The 27,328-nt window shown below is 40.5% G+C and overlaps 3 protein-coding genes across 4 annotated transcripts in view; 1 reads left to right on the forward strand and 2 right to left on the reverse strand.

The window, feature by feature from the left end:
* UNC50 (unc-50 inner nuclear membrane RNA binding protein) lies at positions 1–18,143 on the reverse strand. Its single transcript, XM_042981223.1, has 6 exons — positions 18,066–18,143; positions 16,183–16,466; positions 15,276–15,396; positions 2,010–2,149; positions 1,823–1,924; positions 1–355 (listed from the first exon to the last, which is right to left on the reverse strand). Exons 2-6 carry the CDS (start codon positions 16,460–16,462, stop codon positions 219–221), a joined length of 780 nt encoding a protein of 259 aa, XP_042837157.1. The 5' UTR covers positions 16,463–16,466; positions 18,066–18,143; the 3' UTR covers positions 1–218.
* LOC102967962 (cytochrome c oxidase assembly factor 5) lies at positions 18,071–26,861 on the forward strand. The gene is made up of 3 exons (XM_007097812.3): positions 18,071–18,484; positions 24,467–24,550; positions 26,376–26,861. The coding sequence occupies exons 1-3, from the start codon at positions 18,386–18,388 to the stop codon at positions 26,415–26,417; spliced, it is 225 nt and encodes a 74-aa protein (XP_007097874.1). The 5' UTR covers positions 18,071–18,385; the 3' UTR covers positions 26,418–26,861.
* INPP4A (inositol polyphosphate-4-phosphatase type I A) overlaps positions 18,533–27,328 on the reverse strand; it is a 155,790-nt gene continuing 146,994 nt past the window's right edge. Inside the window, exons 25-26 of one of the 2 annotated variants that reach the window (XR_006215660.1) lie at positions 23,709–23,879; positions 18,533–18,561 (exon numbers count right to left, since the gene is read on the reverse strand). Coding sequence is in view for 1 of the 2 variants with exons in the window: in XM_042981217.1 (XP_042837151.1) it covers positions 23,864–23,879 (16 nt within the window). In the remaining variant the exon portion in view is untranslated. Of the gene's footprint in view, positions 18,562–23,609; positions 23,880–27,328 lie in introns of those variants that run through there. The other variant, XM_042981217.1, reaches the window with a different exon arrangement.

Below are 27,328 nucleotides of genomic sequence, written 5' to 3' on the forward strand. Positions count from 1 at the left end.
TTTAGTTTAAAAAATATTATTTATTATAGAAATGTACATTTAATTAGTTTTAAGGAATGTACTTGACAATAGTGTTAACATATATATTTCTTCAAACTTGCAAACTTTACACCCTGAAGGTATCTACAAAGATGGTTTATTTACAAGTTTCAGGAGAAATCTCACTTCCCCAAGACTGCCTGCTGCACAGGGAAGACAGGATAGTCTCACCGCCACTTTCATTTCACTCTGTACTTGTAGAAAGAACACAGTGTGTGCGTGAAGTTCCATCCTAGAGCTAGTGACAGGCCGTAGAGCAGAATGAGAGGTGCAAATGGATAAAGAAGAATTACCGTATTTTTCAAAAATGGCAATGCTGGAAAAGAAACAAATCCAGATTCAATTTAAAAAAAAAAGCAAATATGACTAATGAACATTCTGAAAGCTCTTATTACAACAGGTGGGGCCAAAAAGAAAGCCAAAAGAGGTTTTGGATCCAGGAGATGCTGCTCTAAAGCCAGAACAGACTACTCTCACTGTGTTGCCCCCTCCTCACAGCTGTGAAGAAACCAGGACGAGGGATTATTTCAGCACAAAAGCCTAGTGAGAAGCAGATTCGGGACTTCAGACAGGTTACAAGTAAGGGACAAAACATCACAAATATTAATGAAGACGGTGGTGGATTTAAACAGGTGACTGCCTCAGAAACCTCTAAGATAACGGAGCTATTTGAGATCTCCCAGTATACAAAGCATCACACCTCCACCTTGAGAAGGGGAGAGCTCAGCCGGTAAGCATCCGAGGCTTCAGGAAAAAGCTAAAACTCTCAGATATAAAATCTGTCCCCAGATATCCATGTTTCCTTTTGCTCAGTAGTTACTTAGTGGGTCCCTACCACATGCATCCCAACCTGAACATCTCTCCTCTAGGAAGCCCCCAAAGTGAAACTGAGCCATACACAACTAAATTGGAGGGAGTTGCCAAGAGTGAGCAAATACCCATTTAGAGAAACCACATTGCAGTATGCTATTCACAATTTAAAACTTTCTCAAAATATGTGAAAATTCATTACAAATATGTCACAAACCTGTCCCTTGGATTAGAGAAAGGACTCCCCATGCCCAGAACAAGGTGTTACAATCTGAGGGGGTTATGTGGTCCCTGGCAAAGAGGCCTATGGGGGTGGGGTAGGAAGGGCCAGAGAAGCCAGTCGTACATGAGCACCAGGGGTATTTACAGTAAGGTCCTAATCACTCAGAGTGACGAGAAAGGAAGAACTGAGTAAATTTCTCATTCACACTAAGAAAAATAAGCTTCTAGCAGGATCTAAGAGTAAATTTGAAAACACATCCTCCAATCAGTAGAGGTTGGGCCTGATCTGTGACCATCTGCAGAACCATAAAGTGATCGTAAAACCAAAGTGAGGCAAAGGTTTTTTAACACCTTGAAAGGCCTGTAAAGGTTTCTATACCTCACGGGCATCCCTGAGACCCAGCCCGTGGCTCACTCTAACCGGCAGCTGGGACCAAGAAACAGAAAGCCAGGGAGAAAAGGAAATGGGTCGTGTGTTTCTGCAAGTAACTTGGGAGATATTGAATATGGTTTAACGTGTGGTTCCTCAGAATTACAAAATCTGTTATAGAGCAGCCGTGCCACTTTGCAGCTGCAAGGCCATGGGGAAAGTTACTCAATTTCTGTGGCCTCATCTGAAAAATGGGGTTAAGTAAATCTAACTGTGAAGATTAAATGAGGCAATGCATATAAAAGCAACTGTGTTACTATTGCAGCAACTTTCGCTTCTCCCAGTTATGTTTTCAGTCAACCAAAACGATTTGTGACTTACCACTGTATCCTAGGAAGGTTACATAGATATAATAGCCAACTGCCACCAACCATAAGGTATTTCCAACTAAATATCCGATAAAGGTGTCTGTCAGGATAACATCTGTGGAAGAGATGCATACATTGAATCTCTTCAGTACATACAGTGATGACTTTTCACGATCATTTGAGAAGCACCTGCTACTTACGGTTGATGAAGAAAAGCTGGATAAAGTGCAGAATGACTAGGAGAGGATAAAAAGCATTCAGATGTACGTCGAAGGCATAGCCCCACTCCACATCATAGTCTCTGCTCTGCCGTTTCACTAAATACTTGTTAGAGATAAACCTAAAGAGCAAAGTTAAAATTTCTTTCACGATACAATAAAGTTAATTCCATAAATATTTACTGACTACCTTCTGTGTACCAAGCATTATTCCAGATACTGGAGATAAAGTAGTGAACAAAACACACAAATCTCTGCCTTTTATCTAGTTAGAGTCGTCAGATGGCATTATGCAGAAAAATTAAGCAATAAAGAAGGATAGAAAATAGTTGAAATGCGATATTGAATAGGATAGTCCTAAGAAGGTAATATCTGGGTCAAGACCAAGGGCAAGGAGGGAATTACCTGGGGTAGAGCATTCCAGGCAGAGGGGAGTCCGAACACAGAGGTGGTGGAGGACAGAGGAGGTGGCAGGGTACCTGGCCTGTGTGAGGCGTGGATGAGGAGACGAGTGTGCCTGGAACAAGCGAGAAGAGTAGTAGGAAATGAAGCAGGGAGCCAGGTGGTATGAAGCCTATGGCCACTTTAAGACCTTTGGCTTTTACTCTTGATGAAATAAGAAGTCACTGGAGTTCTCAGAAGAGTGTCTGACTCGCTGTTTGGACGGGGTTCCTCTGACTGCCGATCTGAGAATAGACTCCAGAGACAAGAGGGGAAACAGACCAGCTGGGAGGCTACTGCAAGTAAGAGATGAGCAGGGGTGATAGCAGAGGAGATGGTGACATGAAGGAAATGCTACACCGGAGGGCAGAGCCAGGAGGATGTGTTTACTGCATGTAGAGTAAGATAAAAAATGAACAGTCAAGGATGACTGATTTTTGCCTGAAACAAATGGAAGATTGAGTTGCCATTAACTACAGTGGGGTGACTGCAGAAAGAGTGGTCTGGGGCAGTGCAGGAGTTTGGATTTGGGCCTGTTATGCTGAAGATACCTATTAACATGAAGAAGTCTATGAAATCTAGAATTTAGAGGAGGTCGGAAATGGAGATACTCATCCATGTATAGATATTGAAAGGCATGGGCCTCAATGACACCCTCCCCAAAGAAAGAATGTAGACATAGAATAGGTGCAAGGCCTAACACCCAAAAGGTCACCCCTCTATTAAAAGGTCCAGAAATCCAGAGGAACCAGGAAGGAAAAAGTGGCCAGTGACAGATCTAGCCGTAAGAACAACTGTCACTGGTTCCACAGCATGGCCTATGAGTTTGGTTAAATGATGAGTGAATGAAAAGTAAAATGCCCAGGTAATAGAAAATTAGACCTTCGAAGGAAAATAACAAAGAGGATCATCTGTTTTATAAACACAACTGCAGAAACTCAGTGGACTTTTATGTGTGTGGTTTCATTTCAAGGGTAAAGAAAATGCTATGCCTACTGTGGAAATAAAAAGAAAAACTAAGAGGTATATAATACTAATAAAACAGTCCTGTACATGGTTATCTGAAAATATCAAAATAATGCAACTTTGAACAAACTCTAACTTACCAACACGTCTTCCATTTTAGCTAAGAACATGGGCCGTTATAATAAACAGAATAAGGGACGCCTGGGTGGCTCAGTCTGTTAAGCACCTGACTTCGGCTCAGGTCATGATCTCACAGTTCATGAGTTAGAGCCCTGCGTTGGGCTCTGTGCTGACAGCTCGGAGCCTGCTTTGGATTCTATGTCTCCCTCTCTCTCTGCTCCTCCCCTGCTCATGCTCTGTTTTTCTCTGTCTCTCAAAAATAAATAAAATTTAAAAAATTAAAAAAAAAACAAAACAGAATAACCATCCAGCTCACTACCCGAGAGCTCCCATGCATTCTGTGATCCTCCTGCTGCTCCTACCCCTCTGCTTATTTCTTACATGAGCGCCTTCCGGGCTTCTGTCCCCAGTCTTATCTCTAGAACACAGACATTCCTTCTGAGAGAGCTCAGACATCTGTGGTTTCCACCTCCCACCTCCGCATTAATGATGCCAGCCATGTCCTCATCTTGGCCCAGACTGTAGTAGGTTCGGAGTCCCCCACCCCAGTGTCTACTGTACCTTTATCTCCAGTAAAATCCTCAAGCCACCCGAACTCAACATGTCCAACATGGAATACTTCATCCTCATCCGTCACTTCTGAGCCAAAAATCTTGCAGGCTCTCTTCCAGGAGGCCTCTGCCTCCTCCCCACTCTTCCCTCCTCTCACCATACCTGATTACCACAGGATGCTCTCTGATTCATCTCTCTCTCCTTTCTTCCTGAGTTCCCTACACTATCTGGGCCTGCTCTACATTTGGCCCCCACAGTCAAATCCAGCCTTGCCTCTCTTCTTCAGCTCCTTCATAGCCACAGAAGAGGTTTTTCCTAAATCTTTACCCTAAAGCCTCCAAATTCCCCACCTCTCTCCACTCCCCAACCAACACATACAAGCTATGAGATAAAGTCCAATTCTTTCTTCTGAACGGCACTGAAGGCCACATACCTTCCTGAACTGGTGAGTGTCACCCTGTGCTACCAGACCCAGCATGCTGTTCCTCATTTCTGGGCCTGTGCCTCTGGTACCAGGAATCAACGATCCCATCTCCCCCAAACACCTCCTCCTGCTGGTTCCTATGGCGCCTCTGGGAGTACAGCAACCACATGTCATCACTCATATTTCTAACACCATTCACAACACAGTGTAAGCTTTCAAAAATATAAAGAGTCCTTTTCTATGTAACCGAAACTGTAATATGGACTCATAGTAAAGGTGCTGAACTCCAGGATGACTTGGCTTCTGTGGCCCTCCAGAGTCCATGTTTGCTACAAACGATTCCTTTGAAAGCCTTATTTATTGGAATTGTTTCACATACCATGTTTTTCATGAGTATTTTCATAATGAATGTGTGACTTACATTAGTTAGTATTATTTTTAAGCCAGATTTTAGAATTCTAAATTGATGACATAGGGTCCTGACTACCAAGCACATACAAAACCTGTACTAGTCAGAAGTTACAAATGAAAACAACACATTCGTATCATCAGAGGTTACAGTCTTAGGATTTTGTTTAAAATCCTGTTTAAAATTGCTATGCTAGGTACTTTTCATACCACAATCTTTTCAAATAAAATTAGATAACTAACTCCATTTTACAAAAGAGGAGACTGGGACTAAATTAACGTAAATGAGCTGGCATTTGAACCTAGGCCCATCTGTGACTAAAATTTCCATAGTGTTTTCTCTGATACACATGACCACAACCTCTACTCAACCGCTGGCCCTCTGTGAACTCACTCGACACATCCATTCCCCTTATCTGGCATGCCAACCACAGAGGAGCCTGTATCTCCAAATGCTGGAAACACCAAATGCTGGATTTCTACACTTACACCAGTACACTACTGCTGTTAAACCAAACCCAGAAGTCAGACTGCGCACCTGTTCAGTAAAACCTGTGTGTGTATGAGCAAGAAGGCACCAAAAGCTTAACAAATCCTTTTTCAAATGTATTTCATTTATGTCAGATATTCAGAGTAAGATTCCATGAAATAATCCTCTATAGCTTAAACATCTAGAAATGACCCACTGACAAATGCAGGAGGAAATCGTGCCATCATCCACACAACCTAAGCAGAACTGGCTAACTGCATATTTTTGCAAAACCAGGGACTTTGTTAATATGAGACAATCATGATTTCAGTTCACTTATTTGCTGCACTTTGACAATACAGACCATCCCTTAGAGTATTTTCTGATACAAACGTTGACATAGGAGGGCAAGTTATAATCATCCTGACAGTCAAAACAGATGCTTTCAAGAGACAAGGTCCAGATAGTGATGGAGGAAGACCCTGAACTCCCTCCCCTCCACAGACACACCAAATCTATACCAACATATGGACTAATTCCTTTGGAAAAAAAAAAAAAACTGAGGGCTGACAACAGTTTCTGCACAACAAAGGAGAGAAGGACCAGACAGAGACACAGTGACAGGCACCCACCCCTGATGCTGCCAGCTACAGTGTGGAGGGACAGAGCCACAGAACCAGGAACAGATTCCACAGCTGCGGGGCATAGAAAAAAAGCCTCAGTTTAAAAGGGCCACCTGAATTTAAAGGAACCGGCCCTTGAGCATCTGCCAAACAGCTGGAATCTCAGGAATCGGTCTCCAGTGGTCTGAGAGCTGGCAAGTGCCACCGTTGATGTCTCCTTCCTCCCCCAAAGCCAACACTGACAGCACAGATAGCTGGCCGGCCACTTCAGGGAACCCTGGGACCCTAGCCCACACCAGCCCAAGCCCCACTGAGGCACACACAAAAAAGCAGTGGTTTAAAAGACAACCAGAATATTAAAAAAAACCTAACCCTCTGCCTAATGGCCAAGGCCTGTGGGAACACATTCTGTGGCCAAACGGGCTGGTGAGTGCCACCATTTATGTCCCCCCACCTCACCTGATCACTCTGACTGGAACAGGGTATGATGTCCTAACTGGCCAGCATTTCAGTAAACCCCACACACCTAGCCCACACTCACTGCAGCTCCAATTCTACCAGGGCTCCCGCTGTGCACAGTGCCCCGGGATTCCCCCCTGCCAGCCTGAGCCCATTTCGACTCCACTGTCCCACCAGGGCACCCCGGGCCCACGCCCACTTCAGCTTAGGATTTCCCACTGGGGTGCGCCCTGTGTACAACACCCAGAGCCCCGACCCAGCCCAGGCCCACTACAGCTCCGGCCAGCCAAAGTCAGCAGGCATACACAGTGTATGTGGGACTTTCCTACATGAATCCAATCCTTCAAGACTAGAAGTAGCTGTTCTGCCTAATTCACAGACACAAATACCGAAACTAAAACAAAATAAGGAGGCAGAGGAATATACTCCAAGTGAAAGAACAAGATTAACAATCTACCTGATAAATAGTTCAAAGTAATGGTCAAAAACATACTCACCAGACTTGAAACGAGAGAGGTTTGATGAACCTAGTGAGAACTTCAACAGAGAGAAAATATAAAAGAGAACCAATCAGAGTTGAAGAACGTAGTAACTGAAATGAAAACTACACTAGAGAGAAACAGCAGATTAAAGGACGCAGAAGAATGGAAGAGTGATCTGGAAGGCAGGAAATGGAAAGCAACCAAGGTGAACAACAAAAAGAAAAATTAAAAACAAAAATAAGGATAGATTAAGGGATCTTTGGGACAATATCAAGCATATTAACATCTGCATTATAGGAATCCCAGAAAGAAAAGAGAAAGGGCAGCAAATGTACCTGAAAAAATAATAGCTGAAAACTTCCCTAACCAGGGGAAGGAAACCGACATCCAGGTCCAGGAGCAGAGAGAGCCCTAAACAAGATCAACCCAAGAAGGCTCATACCATTGCAACTAATAATTAATATGTCAAAGATTAAAGATAAAGACAATCTTAATGCAGCTAGGGTAAAACAACTATTTATGTACAAAAGAAGCACAATAAGGCTATCAGCTGATTTTTCAGCAGAAACTTGCAGGCTAGAAGGGAATGGCAGGCTATATTCACAGTGCTGAAAGAAAAAAAACTACGACCAAAATACTCAACCCAGCAAGGTAAACATTCAGAATTGGAGGAGACATAAAGAGTTTTCCAGACAAACAAAACCTAAAGGAGTTCACCACCATAAAACTGGCCTTGAAATGTTAGAGGAAGCTCTTTAAGCAAGGGGGAAAAGGCCATAAACAGAAAAATGTGAAAGACAAAATTTCACAAGTAAAAGCAAATGTACAATAAAGGTAGTAGATTAATCACTTTATAAAGCCAGTATGAAGCTTAAAAGACAAGTAGTAAAACCAATCACATCTAAAAATTAGTTAAAAGACTTAACAAAAACAAAAGGTGTAAAATATGACATAAAATATGTAGGGGACATAAAAATATAGTGCTTTTAGAATGTGTTCCAACTTAAGTGACTATCAACTTTAAGAGAGACTGCAATATACACAGAATGTTAACATATGTACTTTATGGTAACCACAAACCAAAACCTTTAACAGATATACAAAAAATACAGAAAAGAATCCAGCATAACGCTAAAGAATGTGATCAACTATAAGGAAGACAGCAAGAAAAGAAAGAACTACAAAACCACCCAGAAAACTAACAAGATTGGAATAAGTCCATACCTATCAATAACTATTTTCAATGTAAATGGTATAAATGCTCCAATCAAAACTCACAGGGTGTACTGGAAGTCCTAGCCACAGCAAATAATAAAAAGAAATAAAAGGCATCCAAATTGGTAAGGAAGAAGTAAAACTTTGTCTGTTTGCAGATGGCTTGATATTATATATAGAAAACCTGAAAGACTCCACCAAAAAACTTCTAGAACTGATAAGTGAATTCAGTAAAGTTGCAGGATACAAAATCAGTGAATTCAGTAAAGTTGCAGGATACAAAATCTGTACAGAAAACTGTTGCATTTCTATACACCAATGATGAAGCAGCAGAAAGAAAAATTAGGAAAACCCATCTGCAGTTGCACCCAAAATAGTAAGATACCTAGGAATCAACCTAACCAAAGAAGTGGAAAATCTGTACTCTGAAGACTATAAACATTGATAAAAGAAGATGGAAAAGATTGATAAAAGAAATGGAAAGACATTCCATTCTCATGGATTGGAAGAACAAGTGCTGTTAAGATATTCATGCCACTCAAAGCAATCAACACATTTAATGCAATCCCTGTCAAAACACCAACATTCTTCACAGAACTAGAACAAATAATCCTAAAATGTGTATGGAGCCACAAGAGACCCTGAATAGCCAAAGCAATCTTGAAAAAGAAAAACAAAACTGGAGGTATCACAACTCTAGATTTCAAGTTATATTACAAAGCTGTAGTGATCAAAACAGTGGTACTGGCACAAAAATAGACACATAGATCAATGGACCAGAATAGAAAACCCAGCAATGAATCCACAACTGTACAGTCAGTCTTCAACAAAGCAGGAAGGAATATCCAGTGGCAAAAAGACGGTCTCTTCAACAAATGGTATTGGGAAAACTGGACCGCTACATGTAAAAGAATGAAACTAGACCACTTTCTTAACACTCTACATGAAAATAAATTCAAAATGGATTAAAGACCTAAATGTGAGACCTGAGGTTTCACTAGAAACCTAAAACTCCTAGAAGAGAACACAGGCAGTAACAGCAGTAACTTCTTTGACATTGGCCGTAGCAACTTCTTTCTAGATATGTCTCCTGAGGCAAGGGAAACAGAAGCAAAAATAAACTATTGAGACTTTATCAAAATGAAAAGCTTCTGCAGAGTGAAAGAATCAACAAAACTAAAAGGCAACCTACTGAATGGGAAATATTTGCAAATGACCTATATGATAAAGGATTAGTACCCAAAATATATAAAGAACTTATACAACACCCAAAAAACAGTCCAATTAAAAAATAGGCAGAAGACATGAACAGGCATTTTTCCAAAGACAAAGAGATGGCCAATAGACACATGAAGAGATGCTCAACACCACTAATCGTTAGGGAACTGCAAATCAAAAGTACAATGAGATATCACCTCACACCTGTCAGAATGGCTAAAATCAACGACCTAAGAAACAACAGATGTAGGCAAGGATACGGAGAAAGGAACCCTTGTGCACTGTTGGTGGAAAACCAATCTGGTGTAGCCACTCTGGATAACAGTATGGAGATTCCTTCAAAAGTTAAAAATAGAACTTCCCAAGGGAAGCCTGGTTGGCTTAGTCAGCTAAGCATCCAACTTGATTTTCGCTCACATCATGATCTCAGGGTTCGTGGGTTTGAGCCCTGCATCGAGCTCTGCACTTAGCATGGAGCCTGCTTGGAATTCTCTTTCTGCCCCTCCCCTGCTCCCTTTCTCTCTCTCTCTCTCTCAAAAATAAATAAAAACTTAAAAAAAAATAGAACTACCCTATGATCCAGCAATCAACTACTGGGTATTTACCCAAAGAATACAAGAATGTTAATTCAAAGGGATATATGCGCACCCCTATGTTTATAGCAGCATTATTTCCAATAGCCAAGATACAGAAACAGCCCAAGTATCCATAGGTTAATGAATGGGTAAAGAAGATGTGGTGTGCGTGTGTGTGTGTGTGCATGCATGGGTGTACACACACACACACACACACACACACACAAACACACACACAGGAATATTATTCAGCCATAAAAAAGGATGAAATGTCATTTGCAACCATATGGATGGAGCTAGAGAGTATAATGCTAAGCAAAACAGGTCAGAGAAAGACAACATATAATTTCACTCATACATGGAATTTATGAAACAAAACAAAGGAAAAAAGAGTGAGAGACAAATTAAGAAACAGACTCTTAATTATAGAGAACAAACTGATGATTACCAGAGGGGAGATGGGTGGGGGAATGGGTTAAATGGGTGATGGGGATTAAGGCGTGCACTTGTGATGAGCACAGGGTAATGTATGGAAGTGTTGAATTACTATATTGTACACCTGAAACCAATGTAACATTGTATGTTAACTATCAGAAATTAAAATAAAAACTTAAAAAAAAAGACATAAGGTGACTGAATGGGTAAGAAAACAAGACCCAGCTGAATGTTGCCAACAAGGCTCATTTCAGACCTAAAGACACATACAGACTAAAAGTGAAGGGATAGAAAAAGATACTCCATGCAAATGGAAGCTGAAAAAAAAAAAAAGCCTGGGTAGCAATATTTCTATCGCACAAAATATGCTTTAAAAAAAGACTGTCAGGGCGCCTGGGTGGTTCAGTCGGTTAAGAGTCTGACTTCGGCTCAGGTCATGATCTCACAGTTCATGGGTTCGAGCCCTGCTTCAGGCTCTGTGCTGACAGCTCAGAGCCTGGACTCTGCTTCGGATTCTGTGTCTCCCTCTCACTCTGCTCCTCCCCCACTCACGCTCTGTCTCTCTCTCTCAAAAGTAAATAAACATTTAAAAAAATTAAAAAAAAAAAGACTAAGAGACCAAAAAAGGTACTACACAATGATAAATGGCTCCATCCAACAAGATATAACAACTGTAAATATTTATGCATATACGAACACCCAAATACACAAAGCAAATACTAACAGATATAAAGAAACTGACAGTTATATAAAATAGGGAACTTTAATACCCCCCTTACATCAATGCATAGATCACCCAGACAGAAAATCAATAAGGAAGGAGTGGCTGTCAACAACATATTAGACCAGATGGACTTAACACATATACACAGAATAGGGTGCCTGGGTGGTTCAGTCGGTTGAGCATCCAACTCTTGGTTTCAGCTCAGGTCATGATCCCAGGGCTATGGGATCAAGCCCTGCATTGGGCTCCCTGCTGAGCAGTGGAGCCTGCTTGAGATATTCATTCTCTCATTCTCTCTCTCTCTCTCTCTCTCTCTCTCCCTCCCTCCCTCCCCATCTCTCCCTCTCATCCTCCACTCATGCTCTAAAATAAAATTTTAAAAAGTTAAAAAAACAAACACATATATACAGAATACTCCATCCAAAAACAGTAGAACACACAATCTTTTCAAGTGCATATGAAACATTCTCCAGGACATATCACATTTTAGGCCATAAAACAAACCTCAATAAATTTAAGAAGCCTGAAATCATATAAAGATCTTTTCTAATCACATAGCATGAAACTAGAAATCAGTTATAAGAAAAAAATGGAAAAAACACAAACATGTGAAGCCTAAATGACATGCTATTGAAACAATGGGCCAACAACAAAAAACAAAGAGGAAATAAAAAAATACCTTGAGATGAATGAAAGTGGAAACACAACATCCCAAGAATCTTTGGGGCACAGCAAGAGCAGTTCTAAGAGTGAAGTTCTAGCAAGAATACCTCAGGAAAAAACAAAAATTTCAAACAATCTAACTTTACATCTAAAGAAATGAGAAAAGAAGAACAAACAAAGCCTGAAGATAATGGAAGGAAGTAATAAAAATCAGAGTAGAAATACACTTGATCTTAGCCAAAAGGCCGAGAAGCGATAAAATCAGAGTAGAAATAAATGAAATAGGAACTAAAACACAATAGAAAAGATCAATGAAACCAAGAGCTGGTTCTTTGAAAAGATAAACAAAATTCATAAACCTTCAGCCAGAGTCATCAAGAAAATGAAACAGAATTGAAATAAGTAAAATCAGAAATGCAGAGAGGTAACAACTCACACTACAGAAATACAAAGGTTTATAAGAGACTACTATGAAAAATTATATGCCAACAAATTAGACAAGTAAGAAGAAATAGATAAATTCTTAAAAAAATACAATCATCCAAACTGAATCAGGAAGAAATAGAAAATGTGAATAGATGTATTATTATAAGTAATGAAACTGAATCAGTAATCAAAATCTTCCCCAAAAACAAAAGTCTAGGACCAGATGGTTTCACAGGTGAATTCTACCAAACACTTAAAGAAGAGTTAATACCTATTCTTCTCAAACTATTGCAAAAAACAGAAGAGGAAGGAAAATTTTCAAATCAGTTCTATCAGGCCAGCATTACCCAGGTACCAAAGCCAGACAAAGACATTACAAAAAAGGGAAACTGTAAACCAATATCCATGATGAACATAGATCCAAAAATACTCAACAAAATATTGGCAAACCAAATTCATCAATACATTATAAGGATATTTCACTTCAACAAATGGGATTTATTCCAGGGATGCAAGGATGGTTCAATATCTGCAAATCAATGTGATACACATTAACAAAATGGAGGATAAAAATCATATAATCATCTCAATAGATACAGAAAAAACATCTAACAAAATTCAACATTCATTCATGATAAAAATTCTCAACAAAATGGGTTTAGAGGGAATGTACCTAACCTAATGAAGGCCATATATGATAAACCCACAGCTAATATCATGCTCAATGGTGAAAGGCTGAAAGCTTTTCCTCTAAGATCAGGAACAAAACAAGAATGTCCACTCTCGTCACTTTTATTCAACATAGTACTGGAAGTCATAGCCATAGCAATCAAGGAATCAGACAAGAAAAAGGAATAATAGGCATCCAAATTGGTAAGGAAAAGTAAAACTGTCACTCTTTGTTGATGACATGACCCTATATAGAGAAAACCTGAAAGACTCCACCAAAAAACTATTAGAACTAATCAATAAATTCAGTGAAGTTGCAGGACACGAAATTAATATGTAGAAATCTGTATTTCAATAATGAAGTAGCAGAAAGAGAAACTAAGAAAACAATCCCATTTATGACTGTATCAAAAAATTCCTAAGAATCAATTTAACCAAGGAGATAAAAGACATCTACTCTAAAAACTGTATGACACTGATGAAAAAAACTGAAGAGGACACAACAAATGCAAAGATATTCCATTTTCATGGACTGGAAGAACCAATATTGTTAAAATGTCCATACTATCCAAAGCAATCTACAGATTCAATACAATCTCTATCAAAATGCCAGCAATATTTTTCAGAGAACTAGAACAAAGAATTCTAAAATTTGTGTAGAACCACAAGAGACCCCAAATAGCCGAAGCAACCTTGAGAAAGAAAAACAAAGCTGGAGATACTACAATCCAGGTATCAATATATACTACAAAGCTATAGTAATCAAAATAGTATGGTACTGGCACAAAAAAGGACAGACCAATGGAAGTGGATATAGAGCCAAGAAATAAACTCACACTTATGTGGCCAATTAACCTATAACAAAGGAGGCAAGGATATACAATGAGGAAGACAGTCTCTTCAATAAATGGTGTTGGAAAAAGTGGACAGTTACATGCAAAGGAATGAAACTGGACCACTTTCTTACACCATACACAAAAATAAATTCAAAATGGATTAAAGACCTAGTCATGAGACATGAAACCATAAAGCTCCTAAAAGAAAACATAAGCATTAATCTCTTGGACATTGGTCTCAGCAACATTTTTATGGATCTATCGCCTCAGACAAGGGAAACAAAAGCAAAAATAAACCATTGGGACTACACCAAAATTAAAAGCTTTTGCATATCAAAGGAAACCATGAACAAAATAAAAGGCAATCAAGTAAATAGGAGAAGATATTTGCAAATGATATATCTGATAAGGGGTTAGTATCCAAAATATATAAAGAACTTATACAACTCAACACCAAAAAATCCAATTAAAAAGTGGGCGGAGGACCTGATCATTTTTCCAAAGAAGAAATACAAATGGCCAATAAAATATGAAAAGTTGCTCAATATCACTCATCATCAGGGAAATGCAAATCAAAACCACAATGAGATATCACCTTACACCTGTCAGAATGGCTAGTATCAAAAATACAAGAAATAACCGGTGTTGGCAAGGATGTGCAGAAAAGGGAACCCTTATGTACTGCCAGTAGGAATGTAATCTGGAGCTACCACTGTGGAAAACAGTATGGAGGTTTATCAAAAAATTACAAACAGAAATACCATATGATCCAGCAATACCAATACTGGGTATTTAGCCAAAGAAAATTAAAACACTAATTTGAAAAGTTATATGCACACAAATATCTATTGCAGCATTATTTACAACAGTCAAGATACGGAAGCAACCTAAGGGTCCATCAATAGTTGAATGGATAAAGAAGATATGTGGTGTATAAATATATACATACACACAGACACACAAACACGCACACATTCTGAAATATTACTCGGTCATAAAAAAAGAATGAGATCTTGCCATTAGTGACAACACAGATGGACCTAGAGGAATGCGAAATAAGTCAGAAAAGACAAATACGGTATGATTTCACGAACATGTGAAAACTAAAAAACAAAATGAACAAAAAGCAGAAACAGATTCACAAATACAGAGAACTAGTAGAGGAGATGGAGTTGAGGGGATGGGTGGTATAAGTGGAGGGGATTAAGAGGTACAAACTTCCAGTTATAAAATAAATCAGACACGAAGATAAAAAATACAGCATAAGGAATGCCATCAATAATATTGTAACAACACTGCATGGTGACAGACACTAACTACACTTAGCATTTCACAATGTACGTAATTATCAAATCACTGTGTTGTACACCTGAAATTACTGTAACACCGTATGTCAACTATCCATCAATAGTAAAAAAATGTTTAATTCATGCTTTCAATTCATCTATCTCATTTCAATTTACATCAGCTACTTTATCTCTAAAGGAAGCAAATGTAGTAGGCTCTACAGCAGTACTTGAAAAACTAATATTATGGTACTTACCACATTAAAGTTGATATGAGAAGACCAACGCCTACACAATCTATGAATACAACCCAAAGGAGAAGCTTTATTGTCTCAAAAAATCCCATGTCCAGAACAAAGCCAAATCCTATGGTGGACACTGAAACAAAGATTTACATAATAAATTCAGGTACTCTGCTAAGTTCTGGGGGATGTGGGGCACAATCCCTGCCCTCCAGATGCCCACACGTGTGGTGGAGGAGACAGTCATGTAAACAAAACCCCAAAGATGTGTTATATGTATATATAACTAACAGAGAAATGCAGACTACCCTGGAACACAGAATGGCTACTAAGGTATCTGAAGTTTACTGTGGAGTCTATGGTTCACCAGAGTGGTCCCAACATTTAAAACACCACTAGTTCTGGAAAGGCACTCACATATTTAAGTCCAGGTAAAGGTGAAAAAAGATCTTACATGTTTACATCTAACACCCTAAAGGTGGTTAGGACTCTCACACTACCTTATCGGAGAATTTAAAAGTAGTTTCTCAAGTTCACATCCGTATTTTTAGAGCTCTCACTCTGGATTTTGCCTGTGGAATGCAATTTCCAGTCTTGATATTCCTTTTCACAGAAAGTTTGCATTTGGTATCAATTTTTTACCACAGTAGTGGTAAATAAAGACACGGAGTGACTCTGTCCTCTTCCCTTCAAAGTTCAAGGGAAGAATTTACTCTGGCATCTGCTTGGGACCGTTAGAACCAGAAAGAATATAACATTCTTTCTTGTGAGATTTTTGAGGCTTCAGAAAGGAAGAAATAGATTCAAATATCCCAAATTCTGACCCACAATATGTTTATAACAAAAGATCCTGCAAATGACAAATTCAATCTAAAACACTCAATTTGTTCTTCAACCCTCTTATAGAGAAACTAACACTTACCACAGAGCCAGATACTTAACAGGACCAAGAAAGCCGGGTCATCTCTGGCCCACTGATCCTTTGTCTGCTTTCGATAATGAAAATTTCTATAAACTCTCTGTGGGGAAGTAAACAGGTAGAGCATCTGCCACGCAGCAAACTCAAAGTCCATCTGCCGAAAACGAAAAAGTCTTCTCAGGTATTTGTAGCGTTTTGCTCCAGCTGTGTGTCTTGCTGCATCCCTGGTATTCAACACTCCATTCCCCTGCACTGGGGAATTCACTGAAGTACTTGGTAACATCTTCCTAGATGGAAGAAAAAAATCTTTTACGTTTAATTTTAAGAACCTATCGGCTACCAACACCCCTCTTGTGAGATATTTAGGAGGGATGGTATCTTACATTTCCATCCCAATCCTTGATAACAGGGGTCAAAAGCTAATGGAGATGGTTCTGAGGTTTGTATGGGGGCTCAAGAACTCATCACTGCTCTTCAGGCAAGGGCAGCAGCACACCCTTCTGAACCGTCATAGCACTTATAACAGGGTCAGTATGTTTCCCACACTTCACCTCTCTCAATAATCAGGCAGCCCTCCCAGGTAACTACTGTTAACGAGGAGAGAGGGAGGGAGGAGGCAGGAAGAAGAGAGGTAAGGAGACAGAGGGCACCGGCAGAAGGGGAGAGAAAAAAGGCACTAGGAGGTAAAATGACCCCCTCATGAGCACAGATATAGCTATGGGTGCAAAATCCTGTGCCTTTAAAAAAAAAAAAAAAAAAAAAAAAGATATATATATATATATACACATATATATAGATAGATAGATAGATATCTATATCTATAGTGTATATATATATATCTATATATATCTATATATAGTGTATGTGTGTGTATATATATATATACACACACACACTATATATAGATATATATACATATATATAGACACACTATATATAGATATATATGTATGTATATATATACATATATATATGCATATATATGTATATATATATATACACACACTATATATATAGATATAGATATATAGATATAGATATATAGATATAGATATAGATAGAGAATTCTCACCAGGCTCCGTGCTGTAAGCAGGGAGTCTGGGGCTCGAACCCATGAACCCTGAGATCACGACCCAAGCGGTAATCAAGAGTGGCCCGCCTTAACCAACTGAGCCACCCAGGCGCCCCCAAAATCCTGTGCTCTTAACCATCAAGTCTTTAAGGGAAGAGGTTTGTTGTTGTTGTTGTTTTTTTAACAGCCAATTAGAAACGTTATTGACAAGGTAAAAATAAATGGCCTATTCACACAGGTCCATCAGTGCAAGACCATCAAGCAATTCTCACTAGAATGTGACATAAAAACAAAACTCAAGTCCACAGTGTTTTACTCCCTGAAATAGTTCAGCAGAGGGAATGGCAGCGGTTGGAATCAGTCCAGAAGCCCAGTGAGCGCAGGTCACCGTCCAGCCCCCACGTCCCGGCAGCCCAGTTCCCCGCTCCACTCCCCAGCCCCCCAGACGCCAGCAGCGCCTCGCGGGGCCCAGGTGCTCACGTCAGCCTGGGGCTGCGGGCAGGGTTGCCATATTTAACAAATAAAAACACAGGACGCCCAGTTACATTTGGATCTCAGATACAGGTATAGTTTTTAGCATAAGCATGTCCGAAACATTGTGTCGGACATACACTAAAACGTCGTCCGTGGTTTATGTGAAATTCAAGTGTAATTGGGCGTCCTTAATTGTTTCTGACAACTCTACCGCAGGCCGAGCAGCCGGACCCGGGTATGGCCACTCCAGAGCCGAGGGACATCGGGCCGTGAGGTGCCGGAGGAAAAGACACCTAGCGAGCCCGAGCCGCGCCCCGGCAGAGCGGTCTTCAAGCCTCACCTGGAGCCCCGCTGCGGCCTCCAAGGGGTCCAAGCCAGCCCTCCACCTCCGCCCCGCAGCCCAACCCCGCAGCCCAGCCCAGCACCCGCCGGTGCAACTTCCCTTCCCGCAACGTAGCCGGCGCTGGGGGCCCGACGCGTCACTTGCGCCCACTTCCGCCGCGCCCGCGGCCTCTCGCGCCCCGTAGTTTTCCGGGGGCCAGTCGGAAGTTGTTTCTGCCGGCTTCCGGTTCCTGCCGTCGCGAGTGTCGCTTGCTCCCAACCCGGTCGCAGCCGTTGCGGACGGAAGCGGGTCTCGGCAGCTGGGGCCCCCTCGCAGTCATGCCCCGGTATTACGAGGATAAGCCGGAGGGCGGCGCGTGCGCGGGCGTGAAGGAGGACCTGGGCGCATGTCTGCTGCAGTCGGACTGTGTGCTCCAGGTAGCGCAGCCGGGCGCTCGGGGTGATGAGACGCTGGAACCGGAGAGGCAGGGCCCGGCCAAGGTTTCCCGGTCAGCCTGCGGTGGTGGTCAGGAGACGGGACCCAGAGTTAGAAGTCCTAGGTGTAGATCACAGCTCCAGTTTAATGAACCTGGGCACATCCGCTGTCGGAGCTTCAGCTCCCTCCGGTGTTAAATTGGAGATAAAGATAAACGATTTCGGTTCAAGAAACATGTATTAGATGCTGCCTGCCACTGCTAGCTTCAGGAGATAGAAAGGAGAATGAGACAGGTTTCTTGCGTATTAGGAAATGAGACTCTAAATTAACAGAGAATTACATAAACCTGGTATACTGTATTGACTAGTAGTTTCTCCTTTCTCCGTTCAGTTATGGCTGAATATATGCTATATTTACTTTCTCTTGGTTTGGGTTTGTTTCTGAGTTGGAGTTCGATACGTTCCTGGATAAGTTGTAAACGAAGCAGCTCCATTTTCCCACTATTTTGTATCTTGCTTTCACTACATTCCCCTCACTACAGCCACGTCTTCTCAATCTTAGTGTAGTGAGGCAAGCAGTGAGGTCCAGAGTTAACTGGGGACCTGGGTAATTTGCTCTTATTTCAAAGGAAAGACAACTGCCCCAAAATGGATATCCATCATAAAGCTGTATCAGTATTTCTACTGATTAATGTTTTACATTTGGTTCACTGATTTTAGCAGTCAAGTGAGACTGGTCACTCCAGTGTGTTGTGTCGTAAAGCTTGAGTTGTTATGAATTTAAGGTTCTCTAGTCCAGCTCTCTTACACAGATGAGGAAACTGAGGTGCCCTGTATTTATACTCCCCTGTCCAGGGCTGTTTCCAATCTGCTGCTTCATTGGTGCAGATATTCAGCCAGCTCTTAGTAAACGCCCGGTAAGTGGCAGGCATGATGCCATGCACTGGTGATACAAAGATGAATTGTTTCAGTCACTACCTTAAATGAGTTTAGTCGGATGAGAAGAATAGACATGTAAGGAGCTAAATTCCTGTAATAAGGGCTGTGTAAGCATTTAGTTAATATTTGTTTAATGATGAGATTTGGAAACAAAATGCTACAGGAGTCCAATGAACAGCAACTTGAGAATTTGGAAACTTCTCACAGAAAAGGTGACATTTGATCTGAGTCTTAAAGTTGGAGTAGTAGATTATCAAGTAAAAGAGTGGGGAATGTGGTGGTTGAGGAAAGAAGCTGAAAGAACAGCATGGGCAAGTCAGAGAGATGTGACCAAGAGAAGCTAGTAGTGCCCTCTTAGTCCTGGGTGATAGGGAATGTGACAGAAAGCTTGAGAGGAAGACTGTCGTGTGAAAGCCCTTGTATGTCAGAGTGAGGGCCCTAGATTTTCTCCTGACACTCAGCATCAGAAGGCCATAGAGATGAGCAATCAAGGGAAAAAAGTACACGATGGGACTGAGAAAAGAAACTGTAGAGGAGGAAACTGAAGGCAAGGAGGATACCAAGTTGCTTTTTTGCAATAATCCATTTATTTAGTCAGCATTTGAGTGCCAAGCTCTAATTCAGAGGATATACAGATGATTGGGATACATTCCCTCCTGTGTAGAAATTAGATCTCTGGAAAACTGGGCAGAGATGATGGCCAGGACACACGGCACAGACTTTGCTTTCCCTAGCTGAACATGTGGCTTTATCGATGCTGGTCAATTAAGAGAACATGATGTTTGTAAAAAGTACTTTAAATGGGAATGTGTGTACAGTTTATGTTAAATTCATCCTGACTTCAAGAGGAGTGTAAAAGGGCAGTATTGAGGCAAAACATTGAGGTCTGTAGATAAGAGGACAGATACCTTGTCAAATAGTGTCACTGGCAGCTACAGCCTACCATGCCCCTCCTAGGGACTCTGAAGACCAAGGGACATTCTGCTGAGGTCTGTGTCTGCCCTGAATGACCTCATTTATGATAAGATTTAGCTCCTTGTATAAAGTTAATCTGATCTTTTAGCAGATGGATGCTGTAGTCTTCCTTGCTAATCTTTAACCCACTGGAAAAGCTGCTGGACCTGACTCTCAGGAGGAATTCAAAATAAATATTTAGTTCTATGTGCTACAATGGGAAATAGTCAAGGAACTATAGGGTTTGAGAGAAGCTCAGGGTAATGGGGGTGAGGATGTCAACCCCTGTGGGGCTGGAAAGGAGAAGCAAGGAAAAAGATTCAAAAGGCAGCTCTTGGATAGACTTCTTAGGATTTTATGACTCCTGGGGAATCAAAAAGGTTGAAACTATGCTCAAGAAACCTGAATCACAGGTTATCTCCTGTGTGTCTCCATTAACAAGCTCTCAGACCTGCTGACTTAATCAGAATTACCTGGAGATGGGGCAGAGAGCTTAAAAGTATAGATCCCACTGCTCCTCCTACCCCTATAAAAGTATCCCATGTTGATTCTTGGGCACAGCCATGTTTGGGAGTCACTGATCTTTTAATTTTTTTTTTTTTTAACATTTATTCACTTTTTGAGAGACAGAGTGTGAGTGGGGGAAGGGCAGAGAAAGAGGGAGACACAGAATCCGAAGCAGGCACCAGGCTCTGAGCTGTCAGCACAGAGCCCAATGCGGGGCTTGAACCCATGGACTGTGAGATCATGACCCGAGCCGAAGTCAGTCACTTAACCTACTGAGCCACCCAGGCGCCCCAGGAATCACTGATCTTGCCCTCAGAAGGTAAATAAGCTTGGGAGTGTATTAGTTAGGATATAGGTTCGGGTACATGGTACAGATACCCAAAATAACATTGGCTTGAACAAGATAGGAAATTCTCTTTGGGGTGCCTGGGTGGCTCAGTCGGTTAAGCATCCGAATTCTGCTCAGGTCATGATCTCTCGATTTGTGAGTTCGAGCCCTGCGTCAGGCTCTGTGCTGACAGCTCAGAGCCTGAAGCCTGCTTCAGATTCTGTGTCTCCCCGTCTCTCAGCCCCTCCCATCCTTACACTCTCTCAATAATAAATAAACATTAAAAATTAAAAAAAAAAAAAGATAGAAAATTCTCTTTTGCTTTTTGTGTGTGCCTGTAAATAGGTCCTGGACAGCTCCCCTCAGCCTTCCATAGACCCAGACACTGTTGATCTTGTGGTTTTAGGTGCTGTGATGGGAGACAGGATGTTATTCTCACACGCGTGGTCCAAGATTGCCTTCCTTCCATATCATCAGGCCATGACGTGATGACGTGAAGTGATAAGAGGGGGCAAGTCACTTGCCTTTAAGGACCAACGCAGAAGATTTACATTTCAGTTCCTCACATATTCTAGTGGCTAGAACTTAGTCATATGACCACACCCAGTTGCAAGGGTGGCTGGGAAATCTAGCGCAGCCATATGCCTCACAAGAAAGGAAGAGTTAAATGTTAAGGGACAACTGGCAGTCTGCCATTTGGTGTAGAGGTGAAGGAGGATGAATTAACCTGTCTCTATCTCTCTTAGAATTAGATGGATCTTTCCATTAGGCAGTTGGCAGTCTGGCATGAAAGCTTATGAAAAAGATACCGTTTGGGGAAGCATCAGTTTAGAGTTCTAGTCTTTGGTATAGTTTTATTTACTCTTCTATTTGCCTTCACATCATTCACATGGGCAACAAACATCCCATCGGCAACATCTTATTACAGAGTTTTAGGGTGGAACACAGTGCAGGGAAGCTTGCTACTCTGTTCTGATTCACTTTTATGATTCACTGATACAGATGACAATTAAAATCTAGAACCTAAGCAGGCAGACAGACTAGAAAGTGGCAAGATTCCCAAGAATTGGGAATGCCACAGATATGGTACCCTGTAGCATTTTTCACAGTAAAAACAAGAAGGGCGACATGGCACTTGGAAAATAAAGGTTTGGAGGAGTGGTTGCAGTGGTGGGGTTGAGGTGCCAAAATCTGCTTGAAGGTAAACCCTGGATGATGAAGAGTTGATGAAATTGGGGTTACATTTTTCCCAGTGCATGAATGCACCAGATGTTTCTATTTGAGTAGTAAGTATTCTAGGTTCCTTATTAACATTCTAAGCATTCAGTACCACACTAACAACGTTCTGATTTTAGGGCACCTAATTCTGGCTGTTTGAGCTTTTAAAATTAACACTGAGCCAGGGTCATTTTATTCTCAGTCAGAATTGCTTGACCCATTTTACACTGGAACTCACCTTGAGTAGGAAGGTTTCATCATTTTCCTTTATATTGCCAAGCACTGCATGAGGCTAATGTTTATAAGCAGTGTATGTTTTATTTCCTTAATAGGTAATCATAATGTTAAGGTTTTGATTTTTTTTTTCTTCACAAATTGCGTATCACAGTTTGATGTAATTAAAGCTCAGGTAATTCAGAAAATTTAAGTCCTGTCAACTTTTTCCAGATGTTGTTTTATATATTTACATTCCTGGGAAACAGAACCCCTTTAGCCCCTCTCCCTGTTACCCTCTGGCACTTCTCTACTATGTGACACGCCACACTGCCGGTTGGCATTTCTACATGTATACCTTCTTTGCTACCTGGTTGTAAAAGCCCTGTCTGAGCAGGAATATCTAACATTTTTTAACCTCCCACTGAACTGATCTGGGGCCATTCTGAATATTTTTTAAAGTAAATTAGTTGTTGTGAGGGCTTAGTTAATAGACAAATTAATAAGATAGGGCATCCAAAAAGAGAAGTTTTGCTGCAATTAAATTTTAATCTTGCCTCTTTGAATTGTGAAGTATATATATTTTTAAATGTCCATTTATCAATTTTGACAGAGAAAGGCTGAGCAGGGGCTTGGCAGAGAAAGAGGGACAGAGAACCCCAAGCAGGCCCCATGCTGCCAGTGCAGAGCCCAATACCAGACTCAATCCTATGACCCATGAGATAGTGACCTGAGCTGAAATCAAGAGTCAGACGCTTAACCTCCTGAGGCACCCAGGCGCCCCTGAATTCTGAAGCACATTATTGATGTTCTGTGTGTCCAGCATATTTAAATGCTTTTGTGTTAAGTTAAACATGTCTTTGTTAAAAAATATTTTAAGATTATGAAGAGGTATTAAAATTTTTGTTCCATGTTTACCTTGAAAAACCCATACTAAATTCTAGCTCTCACCTAGTTTTGCAGATATAATTTTGTCAAGTCTGATTTTTAATGGTTATAGTTTAAAAAATCTTATTTAAGAATCAAAAATAAGTTTCTCCTGTGAGCATTCTTATAGGTGCTTCTTACCTTGGCAGGAAGGGAATGGTTTAGTCCAGTTTGCTTCTTAGCCTTCTTTTAGCTTTCACTGCTTAAAGTTGGGTTCATTTCACATCAGGCCCAGGCAGATCTTCTCTCACAAATATGTCTCAATTCTGTTAACATCTCCCCTTCCTCTTCCAGTTCTATGTGGTTGTGCTTCTGAAATTAGAGAATTTGACCGTTGGGTGGGGGGCAGGGATGTGTTGGAGGTAATAGTGCTTGCACTAAAAGGATATATACCTGGAGGCTTTAAAGCCACTTGATAGGTCCTTCCAGAACAAACCCATTTCCCACTACAGCCGGCCTGATCTCTCGTATGTACATGCATGTGTACATGTATGCATGTCCACTCATCTATCTTGATGAGTTCTGGAGTGTAAAAATTTTAGAAACACTGAAGGAAAAAAAAAATATTACTTTCACCTTTACTCTCTTACCCATAAGGAGCTAATAATACTAGTTGCGAGATACATAAAAATTTGAAAGAAAAGTATCTTATGGACACTAGTGTTTTCAAGAACTCAAGGGCACCCTAAAAAGTGCTCCAAAATTATTTGATACATTTTTTTATTCTATCCTGTTCTCCCTAAACATCAGCAGTCAAAATGAATCACAAAATATTTTCTCATATAATTTACTACTTTTTTTCTTTAACTTTAAAAAAAAAGCACTACTTTCAAAATGATAGTTATTTTGTACTTTGTGAGGAAATTCTCCAGGTATTTATATTGTTTTCTGTGTCCTAGGAAGGAAAATCCCCTCGACAGTGTCTGAAGGAAGGAAACTGCAAAGCTTTGAAATACTCATTTTTTGAATGTAAAAGATCAATGGTAAGAGGCTATATAGCTTTTGCAAAGCTTATGCTAAAAATTTTAGGTATGCTAAAAATTATGTGAATGACCTAGCAATTACATGTATGTTGCAAGTGAGATCATTCAGAAAAAAGAATGTGGATAATATTATTTATGTATTACTTCTACTTTGACACTAGAAAGCGCCATCTAGGGAACTCCTGAGTGGACTAATAGATTCGTACAGCCTTTGTCCAAAAGTGATTTACTATTAGTCCTCTAAGATGCCAATTTGCCTTATATACTGACTTTAAAACCCTCTACGTACCCCACCACCCTTGGAAGAGGCTGCACTGTGAGCTTTAAGTCAAAGAACATGTAGTCATCCTATGAGTAGATACTTTAAACATTTTTAATCCCTAAATGTTAGGTGTGATTTACTGTTTAAAGATTTCAAATACATTTCAATGTTCATTTTGAGTTTATTTTTAAATTTTTTTTAACGTTTATTCATTTTTGATGGAGACAAAGTGCAAGCAGGGGAGGGGCAGAGAGAGAGGGAGACACAGAATTTGAAGCAGGCTCTGGGCTGAGCTGTCAGCCCAGAGCCAGCGCAGAGCCTGATGCAGGGCTCGAACCCACCAACCACAAGATCGTGACCTGAGCCAAAGTCCAACACTTAACAGACTGAGCCACCTAGGCGCCCCTTGGGTTTATTTTTGTGTATGATATAAGAAAGTGGTCTAGGCTCATGCTTCTGCATGTTGCTGTCCAGTTTTTCCAACACCATTTTCTGAAGAGACCATCTTTTTTCCATTGGTGATTCTTTCCTGCTTTGTGGAAGATCAGTTGGCCATACGTTTGTGGGTCCATTTCTGAGTTCTCCATTCTGTTCCATTGATCTTTGTGTCTGTTTTTGTGCTAGTACCATACTGTCTTGATGATTACAGCTTTGTAATACAGCTTGAAGTCGGAATTGTGATGTGCTCTGGTTTTCTTTCTCAACATTACTTTGGCTATTCAGAGTCTCTTCTGATTCCATACAAATTTTAGAATTGTTTGTTCTAGCTCTGTGAAGAATGCTGGTGTTATTTTGATAGGGATCGCATTGAATATATAGATTGCTTGGGTAGTATCGACATTGTAACAATATTTGTTCTTCCAGTCCATGAGCATGGAATGTTTTTCCATTGTTTTGTGTCTTCTTCAGTTTCTTTCATAAGCTTTCTATAGTTTTTTTTTTTTTTAATTTTTTTAATGTTTATTTATTTTTGAGACAGAGAGAGACAGAGCATGAATGGGGGAGGGTCAGAGAGAGGGAGACACAGAATCTGAAACAGGCTCCAGGCTCTGAGCTGTCAGCACAGAGCCCGACGCAGGGCTTGAACTCACGGACCGTGAGATCATGACCTGAGCCGAAGTCGGCCGCTTAACCGACTGAGCCACCCAGGCGCCCCAAGCTTTCTATAGTTTTGAGTGTACAAATTTTTCACCTCTTTGGTTAGGTTTATTCCTACGTATTTTATGTTTTTTTGGTGCAGTTCAAATACATCTGAATATTAACCCAAACAAAACTTAATAAAAAAAAATTAAGTTTGCTAGAAGCACACATATTGAGTATAGTTGAGGGAAAAATATAAATATAATTCAGATTCTACTTGAGAAGAAAATCCTTATTGGGACCTTAAATGGAACTTTTGTTTTTAATGCCATCTTTATTTTTTTTTTTTCTTGGTAGCTCTGACAGTTGCCTTTTTGACTGTGCTGGAAAGTGGTTTAGTTCTGTCACAGATTGAGACCACTTACCAAAGCTGTGTTTAATTGTGTTGTACAAAATCTGATTTAATTCTATGTTTATTTTCAGTTGGATGCCAGATCAAGATTCCGAGGAAGAAAAGGATATTGACGCCAATATGCTGAAACCAAAATGAAAACAACAAAGGATTTTCTCTGATCACTTAAAACAGAGAAACCAAAATAGGAGACAGACTTGCTGTATCTAATGGGTTAGACCAGTATTTCCCTCCACAAACACTGGAGAAAATGGATGAGTTCTGTTTTTGAATATGTATAAAGTAAATGATTCTTCCTCTAAGTTATTTTTGGAAGAAAAATTTAATCGAACCGCTATGAGCTAAGAGCAACATAATGTGTATTGAGAATTGTTCTAAACCACAAAAAGTGGAAAGATTGTTATTTTCCAACTTGACTCTTCAACCAGATGACTCAGTTGGTACATCCTTTGTGAATATTATGAAGGCCACTGATGGGACTGTTAAAATTGATAACATTCAGTGTGGGGAGAAAATGTCTATTGGGAAAGCTTTGGATAAAGATTTCTTTTACTCAATCTGTCCTATTTAGTTCTAAAAATGTGTTTGATTCCTTGGAGGAGAAATGCTTCATTTGCACCGATTCACTAGAGTAACAACCTCACAACTTTAATATTAATATCATATAGTAGGCGTAGCTGGATACAAACCTCTGATTGTTGCCAGGGCTCTTGTCCTCCATTTTGGGACTGTTTTTCTTGTTTCGGGCTTCATTTTCAGGCTGGTCCTCTCTCACATAATGGGGAAGAGGCCTGGCAGCCAAAAGTGCACATCCTTAAGATCCATGATCCAAAAGAAAGAGCTAACCTTTTCTAGGGTCCACTAATCAAATCCTACAAAAGGACTGTTGTCTTCCCTGGATCACATGCCTCTGAATTAGACCAGCCCCTGTGGAGAAAGGGATGAGGCCACATGATTTTGGCCTGCCCTGCGTCTTACACACGGTAATGGGTCACCCCCAACAGAAGCACATTGGATGAGTGAT

This window comes from Panthera tigris, chromosome A3 (genome assembly GCF_018350195.1).
Source record: "Panthera tigris isolate Pti1 chromosome A3, P.tigris_Pti1_mat1.1, whole genome shotgun sequence".
In the NCBI taxonomy this organism is placed as follows: domain Eukaryota; kingdom Metazoa; phylum Chordata; class Mammalia; order Carnivora; family Felidae; genus Panthera; species Panthera tigris.